General features: G+C 37.9%; 1 protein-coding gene across 1 annotated transcript in view; it reads right to left on the bottom strand.

The window, feature by feature from the left end:
• Positions 1-18,287, bottom strand: part of NELL1 (neural EGFL like 1) — an 884,414-nt gene that overhangs the window by 852,208 nt on the left and 13,919 nt on the right. The window contains exon 2 of the mRNA XM_077114226.1: positions 16,511-16,639. Coding sequence (XP_076970341.1) covers positions 16,511-16,639 — 129 coding nt within the window. The remainder of the gene's footprint in view (positions 1-16,510; positions 16,640-18,287) is intronic.

Raw genomic sequence — 18,287 nt, 5'->3', positions numbered from 1 at the left:
CAGTGTCCTAAAACAAAACTCAAGAATATTTATAAGAATAAAATCATCCAGCGCACAGCAAATAAATTCAAAATTTCTGGCAAAAAATAAATTAAAAAATTTTAATTAAAAAAAAATGTTTGGCATTCCATCAAAAATCACTAAACACATAAGACAGCAGCAAAATGCCAACCATATTAAGGAGAAAAACTGAAGCTGACTCAGAACTATGGGAAATATCATGTGGGAAATAAATCCTAAACCAACCACTAAATAATAAAACAGAGGTAGAGCTGATAAAAAGGAGATAAAATGGACCCATACAAAAATACCAAATTAATCCAAAAGAGGTCAGAATAAGGAAAAAGAAAATAAACAACAGATAGAAAGGTAGAAAACAAATAGCAAGATTACAGATTTAAATATGACTATGGTGGTGGGAAGAAGGCAGAGCAGGAAGCTCCAGGAATCGGTCCCTCTACCAAGAAAATGATTACACAGGCAGGAACAGTCTGAATCAACTATTTCAAAGCTCCAGGGTCCAATGGAACACTGTGCAGCATCCAGGGAAGAGCAAGAGGAAGAGGCTGGAAAATTGCTGAAAAGACTAGTGATTTGCATTCTCTGCATGGCAGCAATGTCACCTAACCCCCAACCTTGCAGCAGGCACCAGTAAGGTACTGTTGCAGCTTGCTGGTGCTAGAACAGGATTAAAAAAGAACCAAACAGAACTATTGGAGTTAAAGACCACACTAATTGAAACGAAATATGCCCAGGAGGGTGTCAAGAGCAAAATGGAACTAGTAGAAGAAAGAAAACAGGAAAACAAGACAATTGAAATGAGACAGGCTGAGAAGCAAAAATTAAAAGAATTATAAGTGAAAATAGCCTAAGAAACCTGTGGTACACCATCAATATAGGCAATACAGGAGTTCCAGATGAAGAAGAAAGAGAAAAAGAGGCAGAAGAAATAGTTAAAGAAACTATGACAGAAAACTTACCAAATTTAGCAAAAGAAATGAATATGCACATTCAAGAAGCCCAGAGAATACCAAACAGGATAAACATGAGAACCCTACTACATACTAATCACACGGCCGAATGCAAAGGATAAAGCTGCAAAAGAAAAGCAACATGTTAAGTACCAAGGAGTACTAATTAGAGAAGTTCTGATTTCTCATCAGAAACCATGGAAACACAAAAGCACTGGGTTGAAATACTTAACTCACAAAAAACAACTGCCACCAAGAATTTTATACCCTGTAAGACTTTCTTTTAAAAATGAAAGGGATATTAAGACATTATCAGATAATCAAAAACTGAAGGGGATTAATTACAATTAGACCTGCACTACAAACAATGCTAAAGGGAGTTCTTCAGCCTTAAAGGTAAGGACTCTAGACAGTGGTTCAAAGCAGCATAAAGAAAAAGGATTTCCCATACAGGTTAACCAAATGGGTAATTAAAAGGCAAGTACTATTCTATTATATATTTTGGTGTATAACACCATTTCTTACTTCTTACAGGTGCTAAAATACAGATGCATAAAAAGCAATGACAAATACATGGTTTTAGACAATATATAAACATATCATTTGTAAAACATGCAAAAAAGGGAAGATGATGGAGGGGCACAGGAAGTGTACGTGTATGATACTGAAATCAAGTTGGTATTTAATCAAATATAATTGTCATATATTTTGGATGTTAAACTATAACCCCATGATAACTACAAAAAATACATATGAAAAATATATCCAGAAACAAAGGAGAAGGGACTGACTATAATAAACAAAGAAATCAAATAAATATGAAAGTAGACATTAATAGAAAAATTGAGGGACAAAAAAGGTATAAGATTTATGAAGACTAAATAGCAAAATGACAGAAGAAACTCCTACATATCAGTAGTTACTTTAAATATCAATGGATTAAAACCTTCAGTCAAAAGGCAGAGATTGACATGATGGATAAAAAGGATGACCAAACTATATGCTCCTCACAAAAGACTCACCTTAAACACAAAGGCATAAGTAGGTTAAAAGAAAAAGGATGGGAAAAAATGTACCATGCAAGTAGTACACAGAAGAAACTGGGTAGCTATACTATTATCAGATAAAATAGACTTTACATCAAAAACTGTTACAAGGAACAAAGAAGGTCATTACATACTGATAAAGGGGTCAATTCAACAAAAAATATATAATAATTATGAATAGATATGCACCCAACAGCAGAGCCCCAAAATATATGAAATAAATATCAACAGACTTGAAAAGAGGAATAGACAGTTGTACATTGATAGAAGATGTTAATACATCACTTTCAATAATGGATACAACATCTAGTTTGAAGATCAGTAAGAAAAGAGAAGAGTTGAACAATACCCTAAAAGAACTAGACCTAACAGTCATATACAGAACACTTCACCCAATAATAATGGAATACACATTCTTCTCTAGTGCATATGGATCGTTATCCAAGAGAGATCATATCTTACATCACAAAACAAGTCTCAGTAAATCCACAAATATTGAAATCACATAGTGTATCTTCTCTGACCTCAATGGACTAAAGAAAGAAATCAATAAGAGAGGAAGAACTGAAATTCACAAATACTTGGAAATTATCATACTGTTAAACAACCAATGGGTTAAAATGGAAATCACAAGAGAAATTAGGAAATATCTTGAAGTAAATGAAAATGAAAACACAACATGTACAAACTTATGGGATGCAGCAAAGTCAGTGCTCTGAAAGAAATTTATAGCTTTAAATGCTTACATAAAAAAGGTTTAAGATCACAGACCTAACTGCAAAACTAGAGTAACTAGAAAAAGAGGAAACTTAAACCTAAAGTAAGAAGAAGAAAGAAAATGACAAAGATTAGAGCTGAGATAAAAAAAAAAAATAGAAAATGAAAAAAATAGAATCAACAAAACTAAAAGTTGGTTCCTTGAAAGCATCAGTAAAATAACAAAACTTTAGCTAGACTGGCAAAGAAAAAAAGAGAGAACACAAATAGTTAAATTCAGAAATGAAAGGAGGACATTACCAAGCCCACAAAAATAAAAAGATTATAAAAGGATACTATAAACTGTATGCCAACAAATTAAATAATCTATATGAAATGAACAAATTCCTAGAAAAACACAAACTACCTACCCCGGCTCAAGAAAAAATAGAAGACCTCAACAAAACAATAACTAGTAAAGAGAATGAATGAGTAAACAAAAGCCTCCCAACAAAGAAAAGCCCTGGTCTAGATGGCCTCACAGGGGATGTTAGCAAACATTCCAAGAAGAATTAACAAGAACTCTGCTCAAACTCTTCTAAAGATCTGAAGAGGAAAGAACACCCTCCGTGCCCATTTCAAACTGGTGTGCACCCCAGGAAAGCCATGCTCTTTAATCCTCATTCAATACTGCTGGGTGGGATCTTTTTTATTGTTTCCATGGAAATGTGACCCCACCCAACTGTGGGTGCTAACTTTTGATAAGATGGTTTCCATAGAGATGTCTCCACCCATTCAAGGCGGTGTTGCTTACTGGAGCCCTTTAAGAGGGAACCGTTGTGGAAAAAGCTTCAGAGCCAACAGAGCCTACACAGCCAGAGACCTCTGGAGATGAAGAAAGAAAATGCCCTCAGGGAAGATGTTTGAAATAAGAAGCCAGAGACCCCAGCACATGCCAGCCATGAGTCTTCCCAGCTGACAGAGGTGTGCCTGACTCATTGGCCTTTCTTGAACCAAGGTGTCTTTCTCTGGATTGCCTTAATTTGGACATTTTTATAGGCTTAGAAACATAAAATTGCAACTTAGTAAATGCCCTTTTTAAAAACCACTCCATTTCTGATATATTGCATTCTGGCAGCTTACAAACTAAAATACTCCCTAATTCATTCTACAAGGCCAATACGACCCTCATACCAAAGCCAAATAAAGATACCATAAGAAAATTACAGACCATCCTTTTTGAATATAGTTGCAAAAATCCTCAACAAAATAATAGCAAACCAAATCCAACAGCACATTAACAGAATATACACCATGGCCATGCTGGTTTAAATCTATTGTGAACCCCAGAGAAGTCTATGTTCTTTTAGTACAAGCCTATTGTGGGTGGGACATTCAGCTTAGGCTACTTCAACTGAAATGTGGCCCAGCCCATCCCCGGCCCATTCAAGAGAGTCTTAATCCTTCACTGGAGTCCTTTATGAGAGGATAAAAAACAGAGACATTTGGAGAGAGCTCAGAGCCAGAGTTTGGAGAGAAAGGAAATGCCTTAGGAGAAGCCAGAAGAACTCACAGGAGCTAAGAGAGCCATTTTTAAACCAGAAACCAGGAGGGAAGGACCAGCAAACATTACCATGTGCCTACCCACATGACAGAGAAAACCCAGATGCCAGCAGGCTTTCTTCAGAGAAGTTATCTCTGTCTTGATGCCTTAATTTGGACATTTTCATGGCTTTAGAACTGTACATGAATAATCTAATAAATTCCCTTTGTAAAAGCCAATCCATACACCCAAAGTACAAGCAACGAAAGAAAAAACAGAAAAATTGGAACTCCTCAAAATCAAATGCTTTTGTGCCTCAAAAGACTTTGCCAAAAAAGGTAAAGAAGCAGCCAACACAGTGGGAGAAAATATTTGGAGATCATATATCAGATAAAGGTTTGATATTTTGTATACATAAAGAAATCATACAATTCAACAACAAAAGGAACCACCAACCCAATTATAAAATGAGCTAGGGCAGGCCATGGTGGCTCAGCAGGCAGAGTTCTCGCCTGCCATGCCAGAGACCTGGGTTTGATTCCTGGTACCTGCCCAGGCAGAAAAAAAAAAGAACTAAAGATATGAATAGACATTTTTCCAAAGAGCAAATACAGATGGCTAAAAAGCACATGAAGAGATGCTCATTTTCATTAGCTATAAGGATAGTTTATTAGCTACAAGGGAAACTGCCAAAAGATGGAAACAATCCAATTGCCCATCAAAACACAAGTGGATAAACAACATGTGGTATGTACACATGATGGAATACATGCAGCAGTGAGACAAAATGAGATCCTGAAGCATATGAAACATGGATGAACCTTGAGGACATAATGCTGAGTGAAATAAGCCAGACACGAAAGGACAGATATTGTATAATTTTACTTTTATGAGCTTGATAAAGGCAAACTCAGAGATTCATAATATAGAATATAGGGGGCCTAGAAATACACAGAAGCCAGAGATGAGTGAATGGTTAGTTAATGAGGCTGAACTTAAATGTAGGGGAATGGATAAAAGTGAAGGCAGTTCATTAGTGGGCCTAAGTAATATTGCCATATTGAAGGTGAACAAGATTGAAAGGGCTTGTATAGAGCCATGTATCCCACCGATTAATACTACAAATATAAATAAGTTCTTGCATGACCTACTTCAAAGGTATGAATCTTGTACAAAGAGTAAACAATAGAGGGATACAGGAGGGAAATTACTATTGTATGCTATGGGCTATGTTTAACAGGAAGACAGTAATAGTACCACAGCCATACGTGGGGTAAATAATTGGATGGGGAGGACAAAAGTTAAGGGAAGGTTTGGATTTTCTATTTGGTAAGGGTGTATTTATCAGTTATTTTTCTCTTGGGAGCAATGAAAATTGTTAAAATGGAGAGTGCTGATGATTATACAACTAAGTGAGGACAATGTGAGACATGGAATGTTGACTTTGGACATTATTTATGAGGCCCAATGAATGGAGGTGGCTAAAAGATATATTAACCAAGAAGCAGATTGGCAAACTGTGGTGTATATATATATGATTGAATATTGTGCAGCTACAGAAAAGAACAAAGTTGTGAGGCATGCAACAAGATGAATGAACCTAGGGGACATTATGTGATGCAAAATAAGCCAGAAACAAAAGAACAAATATTATATAGTCCTTTTTAGAAAATATTTTTAAGAAAATTAGGGCCTAGGTTGTAAGCCCTTGTAGCAGTCACATTTAGTCTGGAGCTATAATTGTTATTTCTAGATTTTGAGATGCTGTGCCATTTATGCATAACCTGGTATTTCCCAGGAACTTTGGGTAGCTGTGTGACACCTAAGACTATACTATATATACACCAATTTCCCTGGAATTTTGGGTACTCATGTGACACCTAAGACTCAGAGTAGGAGTTCTACAGGCCTGAAAGTCAGAATTGCTACATACAACTCTTAAAGAAACAAAAAAAAAAAAGATCAGGCTTCAATAAGAGATAAGAATGAAGCAGATCAGGTCAGGACTAAGATAAATCAGACTACAGGGGTAAGGAAGACATCGTTTATATTTTAGAACTTCACTTACTGTACGAGACCAAAAGAAGAGAGGTTTATTTTGTCTGAAATCTAAATTTTCTGTAGCACATAATCTAACTCAACCTGTCTGGACAGATCATTTAACAACCCAAACACATGGAGCTCAGGATGGGAATGAGGGCTTGTCATTCTGTATAGATTAAAGTAGTACCTGGATACATCCCAGGGCATGTCGAGCAGATAAATTAAAAATATTGGCAAAGTCCCTTGAGGGACAGGAGAAAAAATATGGAATGATTAAACTTTACCACCAGGGTAACTCATGATACTGTCTCAAACATTATAGACTCCCAAGTTCATAGGCCAAGCCCTTGATCTTGAGGCTTGCTCTAGTGAAGCTTATTCATATAACTGAGAAGCTAAGCCTACCTATAGTTATGCCTGCAAGTTACTTCAAGAGGACTTCTTTGTTGCTTAGATGTGGCCCCTCTCTATTTTAGCCCAACTCTGCAAGGAAAATCATTACCCTCCCCCCTGCATAGGATATGACATCCAGGGGTGAAAGTCTCCCTGGCAACGTGAAACATGAAACCCAGGGATGAGCCTGGCCCTGGCTCCATGGGATTAAAAACACCTTCCTGACCAAAAGGGGGAAAAGAAGGTATCAGTGGCTGAGAGAGTTCAAATCAAGTCAAGAGGCTATTCTAGAGGCTACTCATACAAGCTTCCGGTAGACATTGCTATTTTACCACGGTGTACCAAACCACAACCAAAACCATTCCTTTCAACCCTAAAGAATACCTAGGGATCTATTTGAGGTTCTACTCAAGTTTCATACACTGGAATTACTTTCCAGAAACGTACAACCTCCAGATGGGTTCCTGGACCAGTTGAGTTCTGAAACCCAGAGGAACTAGCTTCTCCAAGAATATCAACTAGTTCCATCCCCCTATCCCATATTGTCAAGAGCCCTTTCCAGCATGAAAAGTTAGAGTGGGCATAGCCCAAATACTCCTAAAGAATGGGAAAAGGATCAAAGATAAAGGAAGAGTTTAACAGAGAAGATAAGATTTTAACAAATGAGTATGAGTGCTGAATCATTATACTGATATTTCTTTTAGTCTCCAGTATCTTGGAGTACCTAGAAGGAGAAAACCTAAAATTGTGGAACTGTAACCCATAACAAATTCTGAAATCTGTTCTATAACTACTTGTTACAATGTACTTTGAAATTCGTTGCTTTTTTACACATTATATTTCACAATAAAAAAATGTTAAAAAAACAAAAGCCAATCCATTTCTGATATATTACATTCCAGCATGCTTTAGCAAATTGAAACAATGATCAAGTAGGATTTATCCCTGATATGTAAGAGTGATTCAACATAAGAAAATCAATTAATATGATACACAACATTAAGAAATTGAAGGGGGAAACCACATGATCATTTCTTTTCAATTGATGCAGAAAAGGAGTTTGACAAATCCAGCACTCCATCTTGAAAAAAACCCTTAGAAAACTAGAAATAAAAGGAAACTTCCTCAACATGATAATGGGTATATATGAAAAAGTCACAGCTAACATTATACCTAATGGCAAAAAACTAAAAACTTTCCCTCTAAGATGAGGAAAAAAACAAGAATGAGCACTGTCACCACTGCTATTCAACACTGTAGTGGAAGCTGTAACCAGAGCAGGCAAAAGAAATAAAAGCATCCAAATTGGAAAGGAAGAAGTAAAACTTTCACTATTTGCAGATGACATGATCCCATATACAGAAAATCCTGAAAAATCCAAAACAGAGCTCCTAGAGCTAATAAATGAATCCAACAAAGTGGCAAGTTACAAAATCAACACCCAAACATCAGTATTGTTTCTATACACTTCTTAAGAACAAACAGAAAAAGAAAACAAAAAAATAAATTCCATTTGCAACAGCAAATAAAAAAATCAAATATCAAGAAATACATCTAACGAGGATGTAATGAATTTGTTCACAGAAAACTATAAAATATTGCTAAAAATAATCAAAAAAGACCTAAATACATGGAAGGACATTCTGTGTTCATGAATTGGCTAAATATTAAGATGTCAATTTTACGCAAAGCAATTTACAAATTCAACACAATCCCAATTAAAATTCTAATATCCTCTTTTGCAGAAACAGAAAAACCAATCATAAATTTATATGGAAGGGTACCGGGGCCCAAATATCTAAAGCCACGTTGAAAAAGAGGAATGAAATTGGAGGACTCACACTTCCTGGTCTTAAAACTTATTACAAAGCCAAAGGAATCAAAACAGCATGGTACTGGCACAAGGACAGACACAGCAACCAATGGAATTGAACTGAGAGTCAGAAGTCAACCTTCACTTTTATAGCCATCTGATCTTTGACAAGAGGTCAAAGACCAGCCAATTGGGAAATAATAGTCTCTTCAACATATGGTGCTGGAAAAACTGAAGGTCCAACTGGAAAAAAATGAAGGTGGACCTCTACATCAGGCCACATACAAAAATCAACTCAAAATGCATCAAAGACATAAATATAAGAGCCAGAACATAAGGAAGCATCTTCAGGACCTTATGTTAGGCAATGGTTCCTTAGATTTTACATCTAAAACACAAGCAACAAAAGAAAAATTAGAAAAATTGGGCCTCATCAAAATTTAAAACTTGTGTGATCAAAAGACTTTATCATGAAAGTAAAATGACAATCTATACAATGGTAGAAAATATTTGGAAACCACACATCTGATAAGGGCTTAATATCCAGAATATATAAAGAAATTCTACAACTCAACTACAAGAACAGAAACAACCCAAATTAAATATGGGCAAAATACTTGAGTAGACATTTAATCAAAGAAGGTGTACAAAGGCCAAAAACCATGTTAAACATTGTCCAATACCATTAGACACTGAGTAAATGCAAATCAAAACCATAGTAAGATACCATTTCACACTGACTAGGATGGCTACTATTAAGAAAACGGGAAATTACAAATGTTGGAAAAGTTATAGAGAAACAGAAACATTCATTGTTGGTGGGAATGTAAAATGTGCAAATGCTGTGAAAGAGTTTGGCAGTTCCTCAGAAAGTTAAGGATATGTTTTAGTCTGTCAAAGCTGCCAGAATGCAATACACCAGAAATGGACTGGTTTTTAATAAAAGGGACTTTATTTAGTTCAAAATGTATAGTTTTTCAGAGGAAAGGCAGCTAACTTTCAACTGAGGTTCTTTCTTACACAAGAAGGTACAGGGTGATCTCTGCTGGCCTTCTCTCCAGGCCTCTGGGTTCCCACAACTTTCCCTGTGGTGATTTCTTTCTGCATCTCCAAAGGTCTGGGCTGAGTTGCTAGTGCTGAGATGTGGTATGCTAAGCTGCTTGGGCTGTGGTCTCTAACTTAAGCATCCAGCCAATTAAATCAAACATCATTCATTGCAGCAGGCATGCCTTCTAACCAACTGCAGATGTAATGAGCAACAGATGAGTTTCATTGCCACTGCCTCATGTCCACAACAGTAGAATTAGGCACCTTCACCTGGCCAAGTTAACACCTGAACCTAACTACCACAGCATAGAATTATCATATGACATAGGCAATCCCACTTCTAGAAATATATCCAAAAGCACTGAAAGCAGGGACTCAAGTATTTGCACACTTATGTTCATAATGACATTTTCACAACTGCCAAAAGACAGACGCAACCCATGTGTCCATCAACTGAAGAATGGATAAACAAAATGTTGTATATACACACAGTGGAATATTATTCTGCCATGAAAAAGAATGGAAGTTCTAACACATACAACAACATGGATAAACCTTGAAGACATTACATTGGGTGAAATAAGCCAGACACAAAAGGACAAATATTAGACACAAAAGGATAAAAAATAATTATAGGAAGCAAAGTCATAGAGTCAGAATCTAAATAATAGGTTGCCAGAGTGCAAAATGGGGGGTAGGGAATAGGGAATCATTTTTTAAATTGTACACATTTCTCTTTGAGATGATGTAAAAGTTTTGGTAACGAATGGTGCTGATGGTAGCACAGCATTGTAAATGTAATTAAAAGCACTGAATTATGTATTTGAATATGGTTAAAAGTAGAAATTTTAGGTTGTATATGTATTACTCAGATAAATTTTTTTAAAAATCCATGGGACTGCACAATGCAAACAATGAACTCTATGGTAAACTATGGACTATAGTTAACAGCACAATTATAAAAATGTACTTTCAACAATTACAGCAAATGTACCATTCTAATGTAAGGTGTTGATAATAAGGTGGTATATGGGAACCCTATATTTTATGTATGATTTTTCTGTAAAGACACAACTTCACCAATAAATAAATTATTATAAAACAATAAAAAATTTAAATGTATAACTATGTCAACAATCATAATGGTTCAAATACTTTGATGAAAAAGCAGGAATTGTCATATTGGATTTAAAAAGTAGGACCCAACTATATTCTACCTAAAAAAAGCACTTCATATGCTACAATATGGACAAATCTCAAATAACAATGATGACTGAAAGAAGACACAACAAAAGAGTGCATATTATATGCTTCTATCTATATAAAATTTAGAAAATGCAAAGTAAGCTTCAGAAAGCAGATCAGTAGTTGCTAGGGTTGGGAATGTTGAGGGGAGAAAGCGGGAGCTATTATAAAAGAAAAAAAGGAAATTTGAGGGGTTAGACATATTCATTATCTTGATTGTGCTGATAGTTTCACAATATATTCACACGCCAAAAATACCAAATTGTACACTTTAAATATGTGGCTTATTATATCAGTTACACTTAAAATTAGGCTGTTTATATTCTTTAATACTTCATTCAGTTATTTTTCAACTTTTACGCATATTTTTAACAACTTTATGAAACTACTTTTTCAGTTTCCCATTTTGTAACATCCAAATACAGATCAAGTATTTCAGTTAAAATTTAGCATCCAATTGAGACACTGTAAGTTTAAAACACATTGTAGATTTTGAAGACTTTGTAAAATAGATGTAAAATATCTCATTGATAATTGTTTATATTGACCATATATTAAAATTTATGATTATTATGATAAAACGTATAATTAAAAAAATTTTTCACCTATTTCTTTTTACTTTTTCAACATGGCTAATAGGAAATTTAAAGTTACAGATGTGGCTTGAATTATATTTCTACTGAGCAGTACTACACTCCAGGAGGGACTGAAATGGAGTGCACCACAAACGTCACAGAGTTCATATTTCTAACCAACAGTGGGTAACCATCCTATGGTAGTCATAAAACACTTCCTGTCCTCCAAGATTTCCACATCCTAATCCCTAGAACTAATAAGTAAATTATCTTACAAGGCCATAGGGGCTTTGCAGGTATGATTAAATTATGGATCTTGATAGGAGGAGGTTATCTGAGATTATCTGGGTGGGTCAGATACAATCACAAGAGTCATTATAAGGTTAGAAGGAAAAGAGGGAGATGGGAGGGTCAGTGTCAGAGAAGACAATACGACAATGGAAGCAGAAGGAGAGAAAGAAATGTGACATCAGAAGCAAAGGTGGGAGTGATACAGCCACAAGCCAAGGAATGGGTAAAATCCAAGGATCTGAGTCTTCTATAGAGCCTCCAGAAGGAACGCAGCTCTGCGGATGATCTGACTATAGCCCTTCGAGGTCCATTTTTTATTTCTGACCTCTAGTGCTGTACAAAAAAAATAAAGGCTTGCATTGTTTTAAGCCACTAAATCTGTGGTAATCTGTTACAGCAGCAACTAAGAAACAAATACAGATGTCAGTTCCTGGAAGTGGGATGCTGCTGTGACAAATACCCAAAAAATATGGAAGTGGCTTTTGGTAACAGGAAGAAGGTGGAATATTTTGAGGATCATGGTAGAAAAAGCCTGGATTGCCTTGAATAAGCTATTAGCAAAAATATGGGTGTTAATTACACTGCGAATTAGGACTAAGAAGGTAATAAAAAGCAAAGTAGTAAAAAAAAAAAACCTTTATTATCTCAGAGAATGCATAAATCATTGTAAACACTGTTAGAAATATGGACATTACCAGCACTGCCAGCAAGGGCTTAGAAGGAAATGAGGAGTGTACTATCGGAAACTGGAGGACAAGGAACCCTTGATATATTATAGAGGCAGAGAGCGTAGATGTTCTGTAATTACGTGGAGAGCGAAACTTCTAAACAATGAACTTGGATATTTAGCCAAGGAGATTTCCAAGCAAAATATTGAAGGTACAGACTGCTTATAGTAAAATGTGACAAGCACGAGACACACTGAGGGAAGAACTGTTAAGCAAAATGGAACCCGCACTTCAGGATTTGGCAAATTCTCAGCCTATTCAGAAGGCAAAAGACAGTAAAATTAGAAGATTCCCTGTCAAGAAAGCACGTTCTGGAGAGAATGCCAAGGGTGTGGCTGGACAACCTTTAGCTAGTGCCTCAGAAAGATTAAAAGTCAGACTATTTAATCACACAGAGGGCCCTTTAAAGAGATTGGGCTGTGATTCATAAATCCCCTCAGCCATCTCAGCAGAAGTCAAGAATAAAGATGGGATTACCCAGGAAAGATCTGTGGAGGAACGTTTTGTCTACTGGACAGGAGACCCTCAAGGTTTTTGAGAATGTCTTATCAGCAGAAACTCTGCCAACGTGGACAGAAGAGAAGAGGAAATGAAAGACTCCCAAAATTCTACAGGCAGGAAACAGGCTGATAAAACTCCTCAGCTGCACACACATGCTATCCTTCATGAAAATGGAAGGATAATTCAAAGGAAGGAGCCTCAAGACCAGAGGGCAGAGCCTTGAATCATAAAGGACTTTGCCCTGCAATATTTTAAAACTGCTTGGATCCAGTGGCCCTGTTTTTCCTTCCATGGTCTTCCTTTTCGAACGGGAATGTCCACACCTGGTATCCTGTATCTGTTGCATCACTGCATTTTGGAAGCACTGTATTTCGGAAACTTGATTTTTAGTTTCACAGGCCCACCCAAAATTCCCCCAGAATGTAACTCGTACTTGATTTAGATAAATTTAATGATGGGATTCAGAATTTGGGGGCTGATATGATTTAGGTGAGATTTAGAACTCTGAGCTGACTCTGTAATGGGCTGAGATTTGGGGGATGTTGGGAGATGATAAATGCACTTTGTGGGACAGACATGAATCAGTGGGGGCCAAAGGGGAAACTGAGGTAGGCAAAATAATGGCTCCCAATGATGTCCATGTCCTAATCCCCAGAATTGTGAATACGTGATCTTACATTACATTACATTACATTACAATAGAGACTTTCCAGATATGATTAAGTTATCCAGTGGGACCAATGTAATCATAAGGGTCCTTATAAGGGAAAGACATCCTCAGCCCAAACTCCCAGAGAAGGCACTCTTCCCACCAAAGGAGCTGAATAGCCCTCCCCATTGGGGGGACACGGCAGACATTTCAGATGCAGCTGCTGGAACAGAGAACACACAGATCAGAGAGCAGAGCCCACACTTGAGGAATAAATGAAAAGTGAATGAAGCAAGCAACCGTTATTTTACAGAAAACAACAGACAGAGGAAAATTTAATTGAACTCAAAAATGTTTATCAATCACCTGCTAATGTGCCATGAGCAATACCTGGAAGTGGGGATTTAGGGTTGATGTGGGCAGACAGGAGCGCACCCCTCAGGAAGCTTACAGATCAACCAAGCCTCGGCAGCAACACTGTCGACAAAGTGTCAGCGAGCAGCCTTGCTCCAGATTAAGAACTGCATGAACACCATAATGACTGAGAAGACCCTGCACAATGCAAAGGTAATCCAGACTATATTCCCTTAACCAAACCCAGTTCCGTGCTTCACCAATGCTGTAGTAAGAAGCAAAGTGGAAACCAACATGTCTGTAGCCTTGTCATATAAGCATTACATAATATCCATAGATTCGTTATATATCATTAACTAGGCTTAAGTTATCTACACATTAAATATGTAAATCTCATCTAAAGTAATCCTTTTGTCATCTCCATAAAAGACTGTTAAAAGAACCCTGCCAGAATTGAGAAAACCTTCTCGACCAAAAGGGGGAAGAGAAAAATGAGACAAAATAAAGTGTCAATGGCTGAGAGATTCCAAACAGAGTCGAGAGGTTATCCTGGAGGTTATTCTTAAGCAATAAATAGATATCACCTTGTTAGTCAAGATGTAGTGGAGAGGCTGGAGGGAACTGCCTGAAAATGTGGAGCTAGTAGCCATGTTTCTTGATGATGATTGTATAATGATATAGCTTTCACAACGTGACTGTGTGATTGTGAAAACCTTGTGTCTTATGCTCCTTTTATCTACCTTATCAACAGACAAGTAAAACATATGGAATAAAGATGAATAATAGGGGGAACAAATGTTAAGATAAATTTAGATTGAAATGCTGGTGATCGATGAGGGGGAGGGGTGGGGGTTATGGTATGGTAGGTATGAATTATGAATTTTTTTCTGTTTTCTTTTTATTTCTTTTTCTGAATAGATGCAAATGTTCCAAGAAATGATCATGATGATGAATATGCAACTACGTGATGATATTGTGAATTACTGATTATATAAGTAGAACAGAATGATCAAAAGTTAGGAATGTTCGCATTTGTTTGGTGTTTTCGTATTTTAAAAAAAAAATTTTTAATTAAAAAAAATAATAAAAATAAATAAATAACAGAACCCTGCCAGCATTTTCATATAGAAATAGCCAGGGTCTCCATGACAAACTCTGGTGTCTGTTATGTAACTTACCTGTTGATGCGTGCTTTGAAAATTATTGCCTTTTCTTTTTTTTACTTTACATATATGTTATATGATACAATTTAAAAAAAAAGAAAAAAGAAATATCCAGATCTCTTACAACTGCTATCTGATTAAGTCACTCTCCTGCTTAAACCTCCACAAAGGCTCCCACTGCTCTGAAAATAAAGTACACATCTATCAACATGGCCTATACGCAGGAGTAAGAGTTCTAACAGTTAACAAGTGCATGGCTTCTTGCCCATCAGAATGGACCCTGGTCATAAACCCCACATACCAGCTGAATTATCAGTGCTGCCTCGAGCTGACCCTACCTCCACCCTGCCTACCTCTCCAGCCACTCACCAGCCTTCAGACACGCTAGAAGGCTTTCTGTTGGTTTCTGCTTTAAGACCTTCATGCATACACTCTTTCCTTTGCATTGAATGCTCTGAGGCCCCCAGCCCATCCTACACCAAGCTTTCTACTCATTTTTCAAGCCTCTTCTGGCATATCACTGTTTCAGGGTAGCCATTCCCTGACACCACCATTCCCCACCCTATTAAATCAGAACTTGTACTAGCCTTGTTTGACGGCCTATTCCCCTTCATTGTAAATACAACAACTGTAATTCAATAGCTACTTGAGTAATGACTCGTTCCCTCCCTATATTTCAGAGCTGGGGCTAGGTCTATCTTACTGTATGTTGCCTGGTACAAGGCACAAGTTCTGTGATTATTGCTAGTATTTAGTGAGCATTTACTATGTATCAGGGTTCTAAGCACTTTAATGGATTCTCTTCTCTAATCCTTAGGCCCATGAAGTAGAGACACTGAGGCACAGTCAAGCTGAGTAATTGCCCAAAGTCTCAAAGCTAATAAGTGGCAGGGGCAGGGCTAGAATTTAAACTCAGGCTATTGCGTTCCCGAACCTGTGCTTTGAAGAATCACATTATACTGGTTTGGTTTAGTTTGGTGCTTAAGGCCTTCTTAATGAATGGGAGTCAAGTTGCTGGAGGGCAGAACCAAGTAATCTGCACCCCTGAGAGAAAGAAGCCCTGTCTTCATGGCCTACCTATTAGATGAAATTTAGCTATAGGCATAGGCATAGATATAGACACAAATAATAGCTGAAGAGATATCCTGTAAACATAATTTGGCCACTAATAGTTTTCAAGGGCTTTGCAAATTCATTTCACTTTAGATCCCCCACCAAATTTCCAGGGAAATATTTCACTTCCAAATCAAATATTCCACCATGATGCTTTCCAGTCCCACCACCACTATCACCCTTCAGAACATCCCCTGCATATCTGAGCACCCTCTGCACTTCTGAACACTCCCCAGGACAACTGCAAAAGATAAATAACCAACACAAGTCAGATGAAAACTCCTCAGACTCGCCCTCCTCCCCAACCACTGTCCCATGCAAAGGGGGAGATTCCTTTACCTTGGAATAAAAATGCTTTGCTGGCATTGTGCAGTCCAGACACCTGAGAGACGCCATGGGTGGCGTTCCTGAGGTCGAGCTCGGTGATAATATCCATCTGAAGGTCAGGGTCCGTTCCCAAGGTCACCACTGCAAAGGAAAAAGGAGCTGTTTGGCTTAAATGCAGATGGCTGGCAGCAATATGGAGCAGAGTTAACAGGGGCAGGGAGCTGGCAGGGAACACAGAGAAGCCTCTGATGAGTGCTTGGAAATTCTCTCTCCCTGGAGGGAAAAGAAAAGCAGCTCTTTGCTTTACCGCCTCACTGATTTTGCTTTCTTTGCACCTTTCCCCACCCCACACTCCCCATTACAGAGCTATAATCTCTTAACCAAAACCCTTGGGGCTAAATATATTCCGGAACGCACAATGTATCATATTTTAGAAAGGTAGCATGGCCTTATGTGCCCCATTTTCTGCAACACCCTCAGTAAAATAACATCACATAATGAAACACATTAATACTTCTGGAGCCAAAAGGATGAGGATTACCTCTAACTGGGAGAAATAAGACTATAAATAGCCTCATAACCATTTAGGTCCGTTTTTGTCACTAAACGAGCTCATCCCAGGATAGATTTTGCTGTCAGGTGAATTACCAAGAAACTCCAGGTTTCTGAGCTCCTTTGGACTTGGGGACTGTGATACAGGATTGTGGCCACATTCTCCTCGCTTCACAGACTGAGACAGTGGCATAATCTGACACCAGTACTACCTGGAAATGCCTCCACGGAGTTCCCAATTAATGAGGCCACAACCACCTGTGATAAAAATGACAGAAATGGAAAATGGACCCTGCCAGAGAAGGTGGGAGAGGGACTAGCCAGGAAGAAGAATCCCTGTATGTTTCCATCCAGAGGGATTCCTGGAGAGAAAGTTAGAGAACTGCGGTTGGAGAACTGCAACACAGAGAAACACTGACCCTGCGAGGCCTCCTACTGCCGTGTCAGAAGAAGGCAAATCCCTAAGGATGGCTCCCACCCAGTGGGTATTCTGCGAAACGATGCACTCGTGATTGCAAGTGATTTCCAACACTATATGTATAATACGGCTACAGAGGATGCTATGGGATTGTGTTGAGACATTCATAAAAGCTGTGTCTACGTACACTTAGCATCTCAATAGTGCAATTCTGATTGCACGGCTGGAAATGTTTTAATCAGCAACAGCTGTCAACTTTCGTCTGACGGTAATGCAGTAGCTAAGGCAGATTGGAGAACCTGCACCCAATTTGTCCCAGAGAGCCTGAGTGAATGTTCACTGGAACATAATGAGCAATCACCACCTCATCTGTCCTCCCACCTTTGCCCCTTACCTCACAGATTTAAGAAGAGAAATCTGCCCTCTCCTTACTCTTTACTTACTAGGAAAAAAGGAACTGCTGCAGCAATCTAGGTTTCTCTCAACAGAAGGGTGGTCAGGGAAGATTCTTTGGAGCTGAAACTTGTCCTTGCCAAGCAGACAGAAGGTTAAAACAGAGTGTATATAAATGAGCTGCTTTCTCAGTTTTTGTCAGGCTTCCCTTTATTTGAAGGTTTTCTCCCTTCAAATAAAGCCAGTTCTGGGACTAGTTTGCCCAAAGATACCTCTTCCTTCCACTTACTTCCATGCTCATTCACTGGGTACTGTTTTCAACAGATATTATTGATTGCTTACTATACACATTGCTAGGCACTGGGGAGGTCTTCATAGAGCTTGCAACCCTGGGGGTAGGGAAGGGGGTAAAATACAAACAAAGAT

This window comes from Tamandua tetradactyla, chromosome 8 (genome assembly GCF_023851605.1).
Source record: "Tamandua tetradactyla isolate mTamTet1 chromosome 8, mTamTet1.pri, whole genome shotgun sequence".
Classification (NCBI taxonomy): domain Eukaryota; kingdom Metazoa; phylum Chordata; class Mammalia; order Pilosa; family Myrmecophagidae; genus Tamandua; species Tamandua tetradactyla.
Note: the sequence above shows the minus strand (reverse complement) of the source record. Positions and strands in the feature narration are given on the sequence as shown.